Consider the following 18,944-nt stretch of genomic DNA (forward strand, 5'->3'; position numbering starts at 1 on the left):
GTAGACGAAAGTTCATATTCGTATCCAGTGGGCATTTGAGAATTAGCCTAGCTGCCCTGTTGTGTACCAGCTGAAGTCTGGTTAGATGTTTAGTGGAAGCACTGGAATATACAATATTACATCTGACCCAGTACCAAGGTTTCAACAAGTATTAAAAGTGGGCATTCCAGTAAAATAACCTGAGAAAGAGAGAGAGAATCACAATGTGTGTATACAAGTGTTATGCACCTGGTCTTGAGCAGTCATCAGCTTGGCCTCCAGCTCCCTTCTTTCCCTCAGGACCTTCTGTTTGTCTTCATACTCCTCCTCCAACTGTACCTCCATCTGCTTCAGCTGTTGGGGCACACATACACACACACAAATATTTCAAAAATGCAAAAAAAAAATCAATAAGAACTGTTAAAATGTTTGTTAACTGCAGAAAAAACAATGCAGATAAAATCCCTATATATTATCATGGAACAGATTCTACAACTCGTGTACCACTCTTTCATAAATAAAAAACTTTTGGTGTTTTGTTGATAGAGCTGGAAAGCATTCTCAGCAGCAACTCTTCCAGGCTGCCTTCAGCCTGTTTGTTATTCTGAGTCTGAGATAGCAATGACACATGGCTTACATTATTTTCATGCTGAATAAATCAGGATCAGTCATGGGGCCACTGTCATTGTGGACGAGAGCACTGCTGTCGAGACAGAAATGCTTGAAAATTGGATTTTTGTGCATGAATGTTAGAAATAAAGGTACTGTTGTCACCATTATAAAGGATTTATAAAAGAGCTGTACCTGTTCTCCTCTCTCTTATATAACCTGTATCCCTTGTTTTGCATTATTTTGTGCGTATTGAGACTGTGTTCATGTGTATCTGTGTGTATCAGACTATTTAAATGAGGCACAATGACATCACAAGCCCTCATTTAAATAGGAAAGCACTCGAAATGTGTGCTGCAGCAGATTTTCACCTCCATGCAGCGTGCAGCTCTGCGCCGAACATTATCTCTTAGAGACAGCATTGCTGCGAGGGTAATTATGGGATGCCCTGTACTGAGCGCTTGATTGGTTAAGTGGGGAGGAGGGTGAGGTCAACCACGCGCGAGTGAAACCAAACCTCAGCACTACAAATTATACACCGAATACAAAATGTCAATGAGTTCAGCTCTATCGAAGCCCCCACACACCCAGCCTCGCCACACACACACACACACACACACACACACACACACACACACACTATTAGCATGAATAGCTGAAGTACGTGTTTATTATTCATCATGATGCTGACTGAGACTTGTTTACTCATGTTGCACAAGAGCACTAGAATGTTGGAATAAATGGGCCCTTATCTGGAAACAAGCTTCGGCACTTTAAATGATTTAGGCAGAGTAACTCGGGCCAGCTGGAGCTTTCTGGTACTCTTCTTTTTGGATGACGTGAAAGTAGGATGACTTTTCCATTTACTTTTGCGTTTATGTGGGGAATTGGGTATGGCTGCTTGATTTACCATATTAAAATTGCAATCTCGATTTATTTGTCAGTGCAATTAAAATAAAAAAATTGCACAAGACTTTATTCGCCTTGATTACACAGTAATCATTAAAAAAATAGATGCACCCGCAAGAAATCCAGACAGTCATGACGGACTGTCTTGCTCACTGCCAAGATCAACAGTTTGTGGTCATGTGTCACGTGTGCAGTAGACCTGGTGTCGTGGTGTGGGGTCCAATTTTGTATGATGCCAGATTACCTTTGGTCTTCATTACAGGCACTTTGAGAGCCCATTGTTGTGTTAATAAGTTCTGCAATCAGGGGCCCTGCCTTCTCTGTGTTCATTCACACGTTAGACGTGTAACGGTACAGAAAATTCATGGTTTGGTTCGCATGTCAGTAAAAACTCCATGGTTCGATACGTTTTAAGTAAGGTAAGTGGAAAAAAATAAAGAGGCCCGGCATTCTGTATAGCCTCACCTTTATTAACTTATAATAATAAAATAACTTAATTATAGTGACAGCGTGAGTGAGAGAGAAAGAGACAGTAGCGGGTTGCTAATAGCAACAGTGCTACAACTACACTTTACGCCTGCAATACTCCATTAGTTCCACATTACGTTCATTGGTTCCACAAGTCTCCTATAGACTACCTGTACTGTGTATTCTTCGTGCATTTGCACGAACGGAACCGTGACACCCGTACCGTGACGGTTTGCAAAGAATGCACGTACTATTACACCCCTAACTCTGGTGTGTTCTTCCATCAGAACAACGCTCATACACAGACTCCCGAGTCTCCAGAGCTTTCCTTCATCCTCAAAAGGATGCCATTGTGGCTCCATGCAGAGATGGCTGGCATGTGGCATTACACATGTGCTACATTTGTACTGTAATAATTTATTGTTTCTGGTAACTTTTATCTTGCTCCTTAATAGCACTGAAATCCAACACTTTTTTTGGATGATGGGTGTATGACTAAAATAATCAGAAATGCCCTAACCTTTGAGAAAAAATCTAGATTTGTATAAATTTTAAAGTATTAAGTATAAATTAATCAAATATTTTATTACTTATTTAGGAATTATTACTACTTTAGGAATTTAGCTACGGCCCCTGGAAGTGCAGCATTCTGCTGGAGGTAAGACACAGCGAGAGTGGATGTGTTGTGGCTCAATCTTTGTCAAATACCATAAAAAATAAAATCTAATTCAATTACAATGAAAGCTAAGTTCAGTAAAGACGGTCAAATATAAAGTCAGAGTTGTTTTCCTTCATGTGAGCACTGGCTAATGCATATTTTTATTGAGACTGCAGACTGAACTTCACTGCACATCAGGTTGGTTATTTTCTGTGCTGTAGAAGCTTGTGGTTTGTGTAGAAAGAAGATGAACTGTGTGTCATTAGCAAGACAATGGACACTAAGAACTTCACAGCAGGGAGAAAAAAGGAGAGCTCTAACATACAGTTAAGCATGGGGTATCTTACAGTTTACAACATGACTCCAAAAACATTGTGATATAAATGCATTCTTTTAATCCACACACTCCTGCTGGTTTGGGTTTCTGGATTGTAAATGCACACAAAAGCTACTCGAATGCAAATAGTTTCCCCTTTTCAAGAATCTTTTAAATATAACATGGGTGAGTAGGTAGGTGAGTGAGTGATAAGCCCATGTCCATGAGGTGCATCTAACACTGTTTATTTACACAAGAAAGCACACAATGGTCAAGCCTGCATCAACATGAAAAAAGAAAATGTGCGGTCTTACCTTCTTACTGCAGGACTGTCTGATCTCCTCTACTTCTTCATCTTTGTTCTCAATCTCTTTGGAGTGCATCTGTCTAAGCCTCTCAGTCTCCATCTCCAGACGAAGCTTTGCCTACAGGAATAAAAAAGAAATAAATAAAATCATGTAATAATCTCTGGTTCTACAATAATATCACAATTTATCAGGGTACGTTTGTGATGACAATGTAACAAAACATTACAAATATTTTTACTTAATTTCTATACTATATCACTGTAACAAAATGTTTTAAAAAATTAAGTAGAAACAAAAAAGCTCTGTAATTTTTGGTTTATTTCGTAAAAGACTCTAGTTTTGTATAATATGATAAGAATAATAACATTGTAACATAAAATGTATGTAATGAAACAAAAAATTTACCACAGTACTAAAAACCATGTATGTATAAAACTGCCACATAAAATATGCAAAAAATACCAATAAATAGATAATTTTTCCAAAAGTATGACACTATTATTATTGTGTACAATACAATATAGCACACCCCTAACACCAAGCCACATACACATACATGAAAACACAGGCTCTAATCAGTGCTTTTATACACATGCATGTATGTAAAACAATGTCAAACTAAACTCAACTCAACAGACATTACTTCTGATGGCAACTTTTGCAGTGTAAGCAGACTGTACACCTTGGAAACAGGCCGTTCTGAATATAAAGATGCAGCTAAATTTGCATGTCATGTGGCAATTATGCACAAAGTATATGAATTATTAAAATACAAAATAAATAAAACATAAGCCATATGCATAGACTGCATATCTCCAAGTATGTAAATGAAACCACTCACAGCATCAGTGCTGTAAACACTGCAGATACAGGCAGAGATAGAGATCTAAGTGTTCGGATTTACCTGCTCCAACATCTGGATGGTACCCGCTTGCTCGTCCAGCTCCTCCTCCTGATCTTTGACCTTTGCTTCCAGGTCGCGGAGCTGCTTCTTGACCTTGGCCAGTGAGGCTTCGTCCTTCGACTCCTGAGAGTTCAGATCCTGCAACTCGGCCTCCATCTGCTCTAGCTTGAGATTGAGTGCGCACATCTCCAGATCTTTATCCTGAAAGCAGGAGAAGCAAACAGCGTTAGGATATTATAGTACACAACCCAGCTGACAGTTTATTAAGTACACTCAAAAGCCATTTTTATCAGATAAAGACACTATTAGAAGTTAGTTTATAAGCATTCAAATAGCAGCCCATTTGTTACTAAGCAAAATCTACCGCACATCTTCAACCTTTCACTACAACCATGCAGACTGTGTGCTGATACACTTTACTAGTTTCTCACGTATATTAGTGTTGCTGCTACCCTGAGAATAGACCACCATATGGGTGTGAGATACAATTACATCCCAATATGTAAATACATTTTTATGATTATACAATATTTATTAAAAAGATAAATAAAAATCAGGGGAAGATTCTCACAAATCGCTTTTCAATTACTGTTCTGAATTTAGTAAAGTGATCTTTACTCACAATTTACTGCATTTCGTTTAAACAAGACGAATTACACTTTTGTAGAAAAATTAACTTATTTCTGCCAAAAGGGAGAAATGGCTAATATGTTAAAACATTTATTTTACTTTAAGAATTTAAGTAGAATTAACAAAAAAATAAATACTTAATTATATGTTTTTTATGATATGAAATGTAGTATATTGTTCAATTGTTTTATGCAGCAAAAGAACATTACATGAGGGATCCTGTGTATATAAATTTTTATATAGTACCAGTCAAAAGTTTTCCTTTTTTTAAACTGGGAATAAATACTGAGGTATGAAGGAACACATAAGGAATCATGTAGTAACCTAAAATCGTTAAACAAATCTTGCAATTTCTGAGGATGGTAACTCTTAATATTCCTTTCCTGGCCTGGTCCTGATGAAAGGCAGTTTCACCAGAAGGTTTTTATTATAATTTTATTTCTAATTTTTCCCATTTTTCTCCCCAATTTACATGGCCAATTCCGATACATGTGAAGTCAGCCACCGCTTCTTTTTGAGATGCTGCTGATGCAGCACTGCCGAGCAGCATCACAGCGTGCTTGGAGGAAAGCGCAGCTCACAGACGCCCTGTGCTGTGGACATCACCCTAGGAGTGATGTGGGGAGAGAGCGCCATCTACCCACCCGGAGGGAGCAGGGCCAATTTTGCTCCCTCTGACGCCGGCAGTTTGATGGCAAAGCTGCATGAGCTGGGATTCGAACCTGCAACCTCCCGCTCATAGTGGCAGCACTTTAGACCGTCACCAGAACTTTTTTAATGGTCGTTGCGACTGCATCTCAGGATACTTTGATAGTTCTTTTGGTATTTTTTTTCTTAATTACTTACCTTTTTCTTTTTTCTTTACTTTTTATTTTTTCTTTACAAACTCATTAAGAGGGCAAGAAATTTCAGCACAGTTGGACTACCTCATAAAACTGACTGAGAAAATGCCAAATGTGCAAAGCTTACAGCTTAGGAAGCAGTGCCCACTTGGGGAAAAAAAATTATAAAACATATTTTGGTTTGTTTACTAAATAATTCCATATTTTTTGTTAATAGATTGGATGTCTTTAGTATTAATCTTTAGTATTAAGTAATTTTTAGTAATCTTTAGTATTCATCTATATGCTACATATGCATACTGACACTTTTTTCTGTTTCTGGAATACATCTATTGCAAACTAAACAAATATACTATACAAGTATAACTAAACTATAACAAATTTGTATATAATTATGGTAGGGGCACCTTGTGGCGGGCACACACACACACACACACACACACACACACATACACAGTGGAAGTTACTGTGTGTGTATCCCAACAGGGAGTAAAAGAGAGAATGGCTGAGAGATAATAAGTGAAGGGCTGCTGACCTCCAGCTGCTGTCGGATGCTGAACACCTCTCCAGTCAGCATGTCTTTCTCTCGGCTCAGCTTCTCTCGCTGACTCCTCTCTCTCTGCACCTCCTCCTGAGCCTGACTCTGCTCCGAGTCAAACCTGCAAACACACACATACACAAATACATCAACACACAGAGTTCCCACAGAGTACAACACAGGGTTGCATTTCAGGTGTCTGTTTATAGCCATTTACATGCTACTGACAGTATAATTTTTTTTTAAATAAATAAAGTAAATCCTTCTTTACAACAATAAAAACAAACCTATAATTGACAAAAAACACATACCTGCCTTTTCTGAAATAGCCCAGCATGACAAAACAGTCAGAAAACACTAGCAGTTGGCTAACTCTAGAAGGACTGTGTGACGTACGTGCCAGGAGGGGTATGAGAGCATGTGGTTCTGATTGGTTTAACAGTGAGCATGTAGTCGAGGGGGGCTGGTAAGGCCTTGGGGGCATAATTTCTTCCTCCTTTTCTTCTTCATTTACCCTCCTTCTACCCTTCACACAGTGCAAGTCCCTGTTAAAATCCCATAAACGAGTCTTATGCAATTCCCTGCACTAATGCTGGCTCTAATGTTGGAGCAAGAAAAGGAATTTGCCCCTTTTTCCTCCCAGCATGCTCCACTTCTTTTTGGCCACTAATCCACACAATACTCTGGCTAAGCCGGGGTTGTTCTCAGGTTGTGTTTATGATCATTACGTAAGACCACAGAGCAGCATAATATATCAGTTGTAGGCCAAAGATATCACAAAAAGTAATATCTTTTTTTTGTGCTTTAAGCAACCTGATTCAGGACCATTATGTAATTAAGGATTGCAGATTTAAAGAGCCTATCTAACCCTTAATATCAGCAGGTCTTCCACCCACTCAGCACATTTGAATACCATATTTTTCGCACTATAAGGAGCACTTAAAATCCTTCAATTTTTCAGTGCGCCTTTTAATTCAATCCGTCTTATGTATGAATTTTCTAAAATTAGGTTCAAAGTTCAAATCATTGGCAGATTAGGAAAAATAAGGCCACACAAATGTCAAAAATGGACCAGATGGGGGGGGGGGGGGGGGGTCATACAACATGACCTCTTCAATATATATATGCAAGTCATAATAAATGTGGCCAGTCATGATAACTTTTTTTTGAAGATATATCATCCAGTAAAATTATTGCGATAAACAAAACAATAGTAATTTTAGGCAACAAAATTTGATTTAATTTTTTTTCTTCAACTACTCTAGACCACACTGTGCAGCTATTGAAGATTTGTTGATTGGCTAAAATACTATTCACAGTTGTATATGTGAACAAACAAACAAATAAATACAACAGATGATATCAATTATCAAATATTATTGAGATAATACCCATTTATTGTACAATAAGTTGATAATATAATTATCATAACAGGCCTACATTTAATATTATGCTATTCTTTCTGTATTAGCCCAGCTGATATTGCAGCCCAGCATGGCCCATCACACATTTCCCCCACTGTGGTGACAGACTCACAGCCCCCCTCCATGTTTATTTAGGAGCCTAGAGAAGCTTAGCTACCGGTCCAGCAAGTATTAACACAATCTGGAGGCTTAGGCCTACTGTTAGTAATGACAGCACCATAAAATAAGGGAAGTATTGGGAGTTCAGCGTCCACTATATGACGAGATGCTTCTTCTGATGTTGTATTGACTTTTGTGTTGTGTTGTTTTGGGGATCTCAGGGCTACAAGGGTCCTGGAATCGGATTTGGGAATTTTTACCACTCTGTTTCAGGATGTGTGGGCTGAAAGGCAGAAGCTGCCCCAGCTGGGAAGTGCTCAGTGAGGTAAGCAGCAGGCAGAGAGCCAGGCGCTCCAACAGTACTTGCCCTGCCGAGCTCTGCCTGCTACACACTACACACAGACTTCAGCCAGACACAACACACAGCCTGCATGCTTTATTCATTACTAATGACTCAATCATTAAAGCCAATTATCTGCATCTTATAAATGTCTCTTAAGTTTGCTCTGTTAACAATGAAAGAATGCAGTCTCTCAAGCAATTGATTCACAGTTCAAATAGAACTCTTTTGTATGAAACAAACCAGCAGTAATGAGCTCCTCGCTCAAATAAGTTCACAGACAGTCCTGGGTATGACTTGTGTATTCGGGACAATTGTGAAAAGCTCTTAATTTAATCCTTAAGTGAATACTATCATCACTTAAAAACCTTGCAATTTAAAAGCAGAGGGGGAAACCTTACATTTCAATGGAAGTCAATGTAAAAAATATTTATCTAAAGTCATTTTGGGGCATTTCTTATGGTCCAGTCATCACAAAACGGTCAAAAAGTTTTTTTTCCTACTACTGTGAAGCTGCCATGTCAAGATTTTTGAACCTCAAAAATTTACAATTTAAACCATTATTTGGAGCAATAACACTGGATTTTAATCGCAGTTTTCATGCATCTTGGCATGTTCTCCTCCACCAGTCTTACACACTGCTTTTGGATAACTTTATGACTGCACTCCTGGTGCAACAAATTCAAGCAGTTCAGCTTGGTTTGATGGCTTGTGATCATCCATCTTCCTCTTGATTATATTCCAGAGGTTTTCAATTTGGTAAAAAACAAAGAAACTCATCATTTTTAGTGGTTTCTTATTTTTTCCAGAGCTGTATATATACATACAGAGTTTATAGTATATTTACTTGATAGGCCATTAGCTTAATGTGCTTATCCAGAGCGAACTGCATTTGAATATCCTTGCCTAAAACTCTTACTGAACCCCACTTTGCCAAAGAGGATGGAGGTGTTGCTACTCTACTACCTTGGTACTCCAACCACTACAATCAATCAGGCAGAAAAGACCCTGTGCATGGATAATACTCTGCACTGTGAGCATGCACACGTTTATGCAGATCTGTGACTCTTACTTCCTCTGCTTCTTCTCCAGCTCGTGGTTACGGCTCTGTTGGCCCTCCAGGTGCAGCTTGGTGTCCTGCAGCTCAGCTGTCAGCTTCTGGCACTTTTTCTTCAGCTGCTGAGCCACCCGCTGCATCTCCTCACTGTCTGCCTGCAGGTCCGTCAGCTGGCACACACACAAACACACACACACACACACACAAACACACAGATACACACACACACACACACAGTGTTCAGAGCTCATTCAGCCAGTCTCCAGTCAACCTCCTGTCTGCCTGACTAAGGGCAAACTAAAGCAGCCTCTCCATGCATTCTTTATGTGATCCAGTGTATCCATGTATAATCATGTGCCGTAGTATGTGTGTGTTTACTGCTGCATTGAAGAATGTAGGCCTGCTGCCTGGCCTCAGCTGGGGTGAAGAGCAGGAGAAGCCTGTAGCACACTGGACATGTATGTCAGGTTGTATGATCCATCATCAGCTCTGAGCATGACTTGCCTATCCGTTGCTCTTATTTCTGACAGCAATACAAGCAGCAGTAGTGCGGTGATGCTCATGGAGACAGGGGTCATCGCATTCAGTCAGAAAGCATGCAGGCAGCTGATGGGGGGTTAGTGAACTGCAGCATGCTTTAAGGGTCAAGATATTTGCCCCCAATCCGTGTCCTGTAGTAGTGAATATTTGATGTCTAATCCAGGTCTGATCCAATTATTACTATTATTTTTTTTAGGTTACAAAGCCACACAGTGCGCACATCACATTCATTACAGCTAGTAAATCCAATCCATTTAAGCAAAGATTTAACATTTTATTACTTTATGTTTAAAATGTGTATAACACAGCACTGTGTCACATTATGAACAAACGCATTTCATGAAATACACATTTTTAGAGCATCTTAAATTTGATTCACTTGTATTTTCTCATTTTTGCCAGTGCTGTTATCAGTAAATATAAAATTGTGACACACTCAAATGCTACGTCCAGCTAGTTCAAGTTTGTTATGTTTGAAAGCAGTTAGCTTTAAAACACTGATGCCGCAGACATTTAAGTATCTGTTAACCTTTTTAATGTTTATTATTGTAGTGAAAATGACAGTAAAAATTTGAGTTTACTCCCTTTTAAGGAAAACATTTTCCAGGATCTTTCCAAGATTTTGCCTTCCATTGTCATAAGCTCCTAAAGAGTTTAGTGTGCATGTAGTGGCTATAACAACCATAATTTGTCCAGGAAAGGTATTCTACTGTTTTTTGAGCATTTAATTAAAAGGACAGATTGCCTTCAGTCCATATGCTACCACTTTAATTCATATGCTTCTTTCATTTTTAGCGTGGGCTTTGTATTTCTAAGCCTGCCTACAAAAGCTTGTGTAAAGCATGTCCTCTAGTGGCAGCTCACAGAGTCCACTCTTTCTAGGAAATTTCTAGCAAATTTTCTATGACTAGAAATATAGTCTTTAAAATCTTCTACATCAAGAATATGTAGTGGCCCACTGGCTCACAGCCCAGAGAAAAAGGCTTGGTGCTCTAAGAGCTCATTTCAAATGAATTTGATAAGGTATTTTCATACTGTAATAGGAACATCCCTAACATACCTGTACCGTGTGTTTGTGTGCATGTGTGTGTGTATGTGAAACAAACAGTCTTACTCGTCTTTCCAGCTGTCTCTTGCTCTGTTGTTCCACCTCCAGTTTATCGTCAAACTCTTGCTGAAGTCTTTTCTTGGTGAACTCAATCTCCCGAACTGCTCGTTCATACTTCAACCTCCACTCTCCCCCTGTGTAAATGCAAAAAACATATCTGACTTATTGCAATGTAAGCTAAACCCACTCAGAGAGAGTGCATGCAAAAAAATACCAATACTTAGCATCTGCCCACGCTCAAACTTGAGAGATGTCAAAACCTGTTTTTTTTACAGCCTGAACATCCATGACACCTCAGATTCCATCTTAATCCATGACATCTTAGATTAATCTAAAATACATGATGCACTGTGAGCATCCCACAGGAGTCTTAATAGGTTTAGCAGCACCATGAAGAGTGCAGCCAAGTCCAGCTAATCAATACTAGAGAGAGTGGAACTGCAGGGGAGCGGGATAAATTAAGACGTACATGGCTTAGCTTGAAGGTTTCGGAAATCAATCACATGGCGTTTAGAGGGAAACAGGAAAACAGCACTGCACACCCAGGCACATCGGACAAGTAGAGTAATATCAGTGCTATTCAAGAGCGTTCCGCTCAGAAACTGGCCACTAAATTAGGCCTGTGAATGTGGTCAGACACTTTTACACCTAGTGCTCTCCTAATGGCCTGGTGCTGCTCAAAAAGACCATCTATAAAACTGTCTTTCACAGAGTGAGCAGACTGAACAAAAAGAGAGAAAGAGAGACAGACAGAGATAACAACCAAGAAACTGTGTGAGAGTGCAGGAGAGCATGAGAGGAACTGAGCTTGTTTGGACTTTTGGAAGAGTAGTGTAACCCAGCCATGTTGGCAGATGTTTAAAACGTTCTTCAATTGGAGAATATTAAGAGGCTATTTAAAAAAAAATAAATTCCCAGACTCATCTGCATCTATAACAAGCTCTTTAGATAATTCAAAGATGATCCCACTCACTCTTTAACAATCAACCAAACAAACTAATACTAACAAACCTTTCTAATGATTCTCTAATCATTTGAAGTTGATGTGGTGAACTTGGTTCTAATTGCAGGCATCTGAAGTTATAATAAATCACAAATATTTTAGCTACAATATAATAAACAAATTATATAAAAAAGTTCTTCAGTTTCATTTGTTTAGTTATATTAAATCCATCTCTTAATATTCACAAAATTAAGAAAATATGTCAAGATAATTAAAAAATGAACTATAGATATTTTGTTTACAGTTACCTACAAGGTTTTAAATGTTTTTACATGCAGTTTGATTCTAGTGAATAGCCTAGCAATAGCCTGAAAATGAGAACCTCTTAAGCTACATAGACATTCTGATTGAATTATTCTAAAAATTAATTATTTATTTACACAATGTATTTTTCTATTTATTGTATTTCATTGTATTTTTATTACAATATTTGATCATCTCTAATACACATTATATAAGGGTGTAAAAAACAATGCATCAAACATATTGTGCTAAGTTTTGCATTACTTTATTAATTCAAAACAAAAAACAGAACTGATTAGTTTACATGCAAACACTGATGCAAAATATAATCAATTAACTGTTTTATAAATAGTATAGTGCTTATAAATCCTAATCAGTATTTGAATTAGATTTTATGCAAATCATGTTTTTTTATATTATAAGTGTTCCTAAAATAGACTGGCAGTATATCACCTTGCTTACAGAATCCCAATATATATATATATATTTATAAATATATAAATTCATAACTTGGGTATTGTGGTAAGACTCGTATCACCAGAATTTTACCAATACACAGACCATTTTATAAAGCCAGCTTGAATTTCTATATGCATTTGAACTATGTTGGGGTAAGAAGTGAGAGAAAGAAAGAAAGAGGGAGGGGGGGGGGAGAGAGAGAGAGGGAGAGAGAGAAAAGAGAGAGTGAGACACTGACTGATAGGGATGTGTGTGTTGTTCTCAGCAGTCTGGCAGCATTTCCATAGAAATAGCCTAATGGTGGCTGGCGAGGAGCCACACCTGATCCTGCAGATTATTTTCTCATTTGTCTGGGGGTGGCACACCGAGGGCAGGCAGCCCACCTGAAACAGCTCTCTAAACCAGCCAATCTGCAGGCCCAGTGAACCAGGGGCCGCCAAGCCCACGGAAATCCCTCCAGCTGAGCGCTAAATGCAGCCCTGTATGAGAAATGGTATCAGCAGCCTCAGCTCTAAGCTCAGTCATCATATGGCGCTCTGCTCTGATATCTCGTTCTCTCTTTACCAGTCACACACTGAGGTGTGTATGTGTATGCTGTGTGTACGTTCTGCGCTGTGCATCTGTGCTGTGTTTTTAACAGGAAGTGATGTCACTTGCCTGAATCGTCATCATCCATCTCCCCATTCAGTTCGGAGGCTCGTATGAGCCGAGACTCCATCACCTCCATCTCCATGGACTCCATCTGCTTCTTCGTTGAGTCAAACTTGGCCTACAAATACACAAACACATAAACACACAGTCGATACCATGCCCACACTCACTGCTGGTGGAACTGAAAAAATCCATACAGTGGGTAGAACCTAAAAGAACCAAGAATGACCTTGTTCTTTTAACCAGCAATTAAAATTCTTTAATGAAAAACAAATTAGATTTATATTTCCACATTGCAATATTTTAAGCAATTTTAACAGTACTTTACACGGCAATACTGCATCTGCAGTAGATCTTAGACCAAGCCCAAATAATCCAGCTCAACCCGGGTCGAGCTCGTTTACATTCTGCCCAAGCCCGACCCAACCCATACACTTTTTTTATAAGCCCGAGCCCGATTTAAACGAGACATTTTTTTAGTAAGTAGAGAGTTAAAAAAAACATTATCGGGCTGTTTGAATGAGTGATCTGTTTAGAATTATGTTAATTAACATTGCAACACTAAAGAAGCATAGACCTATTTTTTAAGAAAAATGTTTTTAAAGAACCGATCTCACTGTCTACTCTAATATAATTAACAATGTTTAAGAACAAACAAATGTATTTATTTATTAGCCTTAGTACAAAACACAAGTTTGGGCCAGGCTTTGGGTTGGGTAGGGGTCGTACATCGGCTTGGTTTGGGTTCGGGCAGAGAATTTAAGCTCTAATCTGCAGGATGTGGAACCTCCTGTATTGAATGTGCCATTGTCTGGTTACATATACAATTCTAGGCAGATTCTGCTGGTTGTGATAATTGCCACCTACTGTACTGTCCACTGGCAATGACTTCTATGAAATATATATTTGATATACGAAATACACGACACTGTGGACAGTGAGATGTTAAATTTCTGCACAACTTTGGAAATGGAATGTCCCATCCATCTGTCACCCAATCACTAGAACTCCGATAATTCACGTTGCCTTGCCATGAGCATTGTGGCGGGTGTTCACCCTCACTCATAAGATAACACCATATGACTTTGGTTACAGGTTTGGGAATTTCTAAGCTGTTCCTTGATGTAACATATCATGATAAATTTGCAAACTGTTCTGCCATTACTTCTGCCATGTCAGTATGTGTGTCTGTGTGTGTGGGAGTGTCTTGTATTACCTGTAAGTCCTTCATTTCTTTCTCCAATCGTAGTCTCTCTGAGGTCTCAGACTCCAGCAGCTGTGAAGCAGACTCACCAGTGTTCCGCTCATCCGTGAGCTCTGACGACAGCTCTGTGATCTACACACACACACACACACACATACAGTAACAGTGAGTTTTTACCATAGTAGTGTCTGCTCCTACATGACCTCAGATGGCCTCCAGATGACAGGCAGTAAAAGTTCAACTTACACTTTTGCTAATCTCTCACTGCCCCTCTAAATCACAGCTCACACATTTAACACAAGGCTGCTAGCTTTTCCAGCTATGGCATATGATAGAGTGTGAACTGTGCGTGTTTCCTAAAATAACTTAGATCATTATTATCAATACATCCAAGCAAAGGCAGTGTACGCGTCTCTCACCCTGCTTTCTAAACGGTCACTGTTGAGTCGCAGCTCGTTCCTCTCCTTCTCCACTTTCTCCAGCTTCAGCTTCAGCTGCTGAATCTCCTCCTGAGAAAAGTCAGACAGACGGAAAACACAAACAGTCAGACTCGGAGCTCACAGTCAGCACACCGCCAGACTGATAGCAATCAAATTCTGGACAGACAGACGCTCTGACGGCGAGATGTGCTCCCAAAGCCACCACAGGGAACACAATGCTAGACAGTGGGGTACTGCCAGAGGATAACATCAGAGACGGCCGACTGATATCAGACGATTTTACACCCTCTAGAGGTCCAGCTTGTTCCCTCTTTTAAAGTCTGTAAAAATGCCCAGCAGGACATGATGCACGGTGTGTTGTGAGGTTTCCTAGTAGATCCTCTGTTGGTTCCGCACTCACATGGAATTGAGCTGTGAGCATTTTTAATTTAATAGTTTCTCCTTGGACCACTTTTGTTAGTTAGGGAAAAAGCTAACCTAAAGGATGCACCTAAATGATCAGTGGTGGCTCAACAGTTAAAGCACAGAGGGAATGATGACAGGGTTGCATGTTCGATACCTGGGTTTGGTAAACTGCTACTGTTGGGTCCATGAGGAAGTGTTCAACCTCACTCACAAGATAATCTCATCTTAAAACGTATACTCTTAAGTGTGGCAGTTCCAAAACTGTCCCCTACAGTAACACTCACACATTATAAACACTTTCAAAAGTGGCTAAACAGTTAAAAACAGCAAATTACAATTTATAAAATTACAATTGTAAAGAGAAAAGGTTAAATATGTAATCCACTCTTCATCACATACATCTTCCTCACAATGCTTTCTCCCACCACCATCTCCCACGGTTACCTGGGCTGTGAAGCAGATGGGGGTAGAGGCAATCAGCTCCAGCTCTGCAGGCTGTTTGGCTAAAGGAGATAGCAGTGTTGTTTGTTTTTAAAGGCAGGCCACTTGGAGCTAGAGTCAGCACCGCCTCTGTCTCTGAGGCACACGCCTCGCTGCACGGACCCACAACACTCAGCAGGACGTCGGACGTGCTCTGCATATACACGCATACATCCAACCCCACCCCACACACACACGCAAACACACAGCACAGGGACTTGCTAATGCAGTCCCCCATAGAAAGCGGAGCTGCATTTGATCTAACCAGCATCTCTGCGCCGCCTGCACTTCCCCATAGAGCCAGCAGGCTGAAACTACACAGGTAATGTATTCACCCTCAACCCTGCCACACACAAACTCCTCTACAAACAGGCTGATTGAGCCAAAGCCTCTGAGGGATGAATCAAAAGGACGGGCGCTTTGGGTAGGACTGAACAGAGCTGCTGGAAGCTGCATCTGGAACTCTGGAGGGAGCGCGGCTGGGAAGAGAAACTAAGAGCGGCATTAGAACCTTCCAGATGGGCTTTACCTTCGGTTCTGCGTCTGTCAAAAGCCAAAACCTGGACACGACACACTGATTTAGAAACATTTGAAGTGGCTTGGGGTGGGATTGGCAGTCTCAGACTTCAAACAGGAGAGTGAGAGAGAAAGAGATAAAGAAAGGGAGACACTGAAGGACAGAGAAAAAGAGAGTGAGTAAGAAACCAAAGATTCAAGGACAGATAGAAGGGTACAGTCAGGGAGATAGGTACAGACAAATTAGGAGATTTGCAACCTGTCTTATAGAAAGAGAACACAACACAGAACAAAAAAGAGTAATAAAGAAGATGAGACTTCCAAGGACAGAGAGAGAAAAACAAATAAGACAGTAGCTTCTGCCTGGCTTATAAGAATGCAGAGTACGATCACCCTTCGAATTTATAATATGCACATTAACAGTCACTTCTCTGGCTGTGGGACCTTTTCCTTTCTTTATTTTTTATAATTTTATCCCATTTTTGCCTCAACTTGGAAGACCACTTATCTAAACCACTCATTAGGACTCCTTCTATCCGTAGTAATGTCCCCAACCCTAGGTGGGTAAAGACTAGCACATGTCAACTCTGGCATATGTAAAGTCAGCCACCACCTCATTTTTTTTACTGCTGCTGATGCAGCATCACTGGTTGGCCAGGTAATATATGCCCATGCAGACCAACATCATCACACTAGGAGTGACGTGGGGAGAGAGCACCTTCTACCCACTCCGACTGCTAATGGCAAGCAGCATGACCTGGAGTTTGAACACGACAATCCTTGCCCGTTGGAACACTCTTTTAATTTGTAAAAGAACAACATAAAGTGTCTTCCTTAAAACATTTACAAAAAATATATAAAGACACTTTTTACCCTTTGAAATTTAGGTAATTTTTTACTAGCTTCGCTATTAGCAGTAACAGTAATTTTGACCAGGACTGTCCAAACTTTTGCACACATCAAACATTCATGGAAAAGTTTGAAAGAGACACACTTTTCTAAAAGTGAGAAACAAAATCTTAGGAAAAGTAAAAGAAAGTTAAACAACAGTGGCACTTGTCATTGAGAGAGAAAAATCAAGAAACAGCAAATAAGGAAAGAGTAACTTACATCTTTGCCACGGATTTGCTCCTCAGTAAGCTGCACCTCAATGAGGGGCCGCACAGTGGTAAAGAGTTTCCACCAGGGCCAGCCCTTCACACCGCGGTTCTTCTTGATGTTCTTCTGGATGCAGCGGATGGCCAGGTCCTGGATCTATAAAACAGAGACACGTGGGTGAGACCAAAGACACACTTTTCCAAAACACTGCTGCAACCACACTGAGGAACATTCTACACTCCACATGCTGTGACGTTTAAGTGCCTGCATTTAGGAGTGAGTAGAAGGGGCCCATGAGCTGTACAGGGGGGCAGCACCTTAGTCCAAACTGGCAGCACAGCCTTGCCTGTCTGGATAATAGCAGCCCTTTGTGGGGAGGCCTGGGACAGACTGAAAATGCCTCTGAATGAACCCCATTCAGCTCTAGAAACAAGACCACTGCAATGCCCCTTTGCTCCTGGCCTAGGGGTGGGATTTTACACTGTATCAAAGAAAATCACCGGCCCTGGGTGCAAAGCAACCTTGGCTAGTCTAGTTTCGCTTATTGGCCAGTGCCCACAATGCAGACATTACTACTGCAGATAGTAGAAGAAGAAGAAACAACAAAAACACAGTATTATTTACACAAAGCACTATTTATCTCAGAAGTAAAAATCTAATACCACAGTCGCTTAAAGAGTTTCAATTTGCACAAACTCATGGAGAATAAAATTACTTAACATACAACTGACCTTAGAGTGTTGACCAGAGTGTTGAGCCACCTGATCAACTTGACCAAGGTGATTGGACAGCAGCTGTTTGAATTAGCTTATACCACTCGACTACCACACTAAAAAGTCAACGTAAAAACGTCAACTCAGGCTGTAGCAGCATTAGCTTGCATGTAGCAATATTTTTATTTTGACTCTTTATTGACCTCATAATTCAAAGGGTCCAGAGTGACAAACGCTAAAAAAAAATCCATAAGACAAAATGTATCAGCCTTGGAACAATAGTTCCAAGCTTGGGCATAACCGAATGGTGCTGACTGTGGAAAAATGCCACAACTTCAGTGGTCTGTAGCACTCCCTGGAGGAAGATCAGTCTATTGAAGATGAATAAACATATGATCCGCATGCCAGGCCCATTAGGTGCTTCTTATCTAACATAATAGCTGCTAAACGAGGCCATCAGAAAGTCAGACAATGGAGAAGTTCTGGAGCCTCATCAAAGACACCAAAGGCTCCTCACTGCTGGATGCCCAAGCAGGGTCCGAAGCCCTTGAAGGTAATTAAATCACACATCAATACTGCTTGGCAGCTAATTTAGACCTTTATAAGATTTCTTAGCTGGTGGAACATGTGTATCTTCAATAAGAGCAGATTATCTCCAAACCCAATTAGATGGGCGAAATTCATGCCGTCGGCAGGCCTGGTCTGCAGTGAGCCGGCGCTGGCCTGCGGGTAATCTGTCACGCTGAGAGAGCCTTAATGCGCCGCAAAATCGCGTCTGTCCTCTCTCTAACAGCCCTGACCAGCATATGTGACGCAGCTCATTTGCTACGCTCTGCCCACAACAAACGTTAGCCGCAGCCATGCACGCAGATGGGGAGAAAAGAAGGTGAATCGGGGAAAGCTTCCTAATTAAAACGGCCGTCTGGAGGCAGCGCCGTCTGAAGGCAGCCAACTCCTGCCAGACAGATCTGTATGTCGCATCCACAGGAGGGGGAAGATGCCA

The 18,944-nt window shown here is 40.4% G+C and overlaps 1 protein-coding gene across 6 annotated transcripts in view; it reads right to left on the reverse strand.

Moving 5' to 3' along the window:
• myo18ab (myosin XVIIIA b) overlaps positions 1 to 18,944 on the reverse strand; it is a 154,100-nt gene that overhangs the window by 25,828 nt on the left and 109,328 nt on the right. For all 6 annotated transcript variants that reach the window (XM_022670988.2, XM_022670980.2, XM_049467269.1 and 3 more), the window contains 10 exons: positions 17,241 to 17,384; positions 14,709 to 14,798; positions 14,302 to 14,421; positions 13,092 to 13,203; positions 10,736 to 10,863; positions 9,097 to 9,251; positions 6,159 to 6,282; positions 4,152 to 4,352; positions 3,254 to 3,364; positions 229 to 333 (listed from right to left, as the gene is read on the reverse strand). In XM_022670988.2, coding sequence (XP_022526709.2) covers positions 229 to 333; positions 3,254 to 3,364; positions 4,152 to 4,352; positions 6,159 to 6,282; positions 9,097 to 9,251; positions 10,736 to 10,863; positions 13,092 to 13,203; positions 14,302 to 14,421; positions 14,709 to 14,798; positions 17,241 to 17,384 — 1,290 coding nt within the window. The remainder of the gene's footprint in view (positions 1 to 228; positions 334 to 3,253; positions 3,365 to 4,151; positions 4,353 to 6,158; positions 6,283 to 9,096; positions 9,252 to 10,735; positions 10,864 to 13,091; positions 13,204 to 14,301; positions 14,422 to 14,708; positions 14,799 to 17,240; positions 17,385 to 18,944) is intronic.

The sequence above is a fragment of the Astyanax mexicanus genome, chromosome 18 (assembly GCF_023375975.1).
Source record: "Astyanax mexicanus isolate ESR-SI-001 chromosome 18, AstMex3_surface, whole genome shotgun sequence".
Lineage (NCBI taxonomy): Eukaryota > Metazoa > Chordata > Actinopteri > Characiformes > Acestrorhamphidae > Astyanax > Astyanax mexicanus.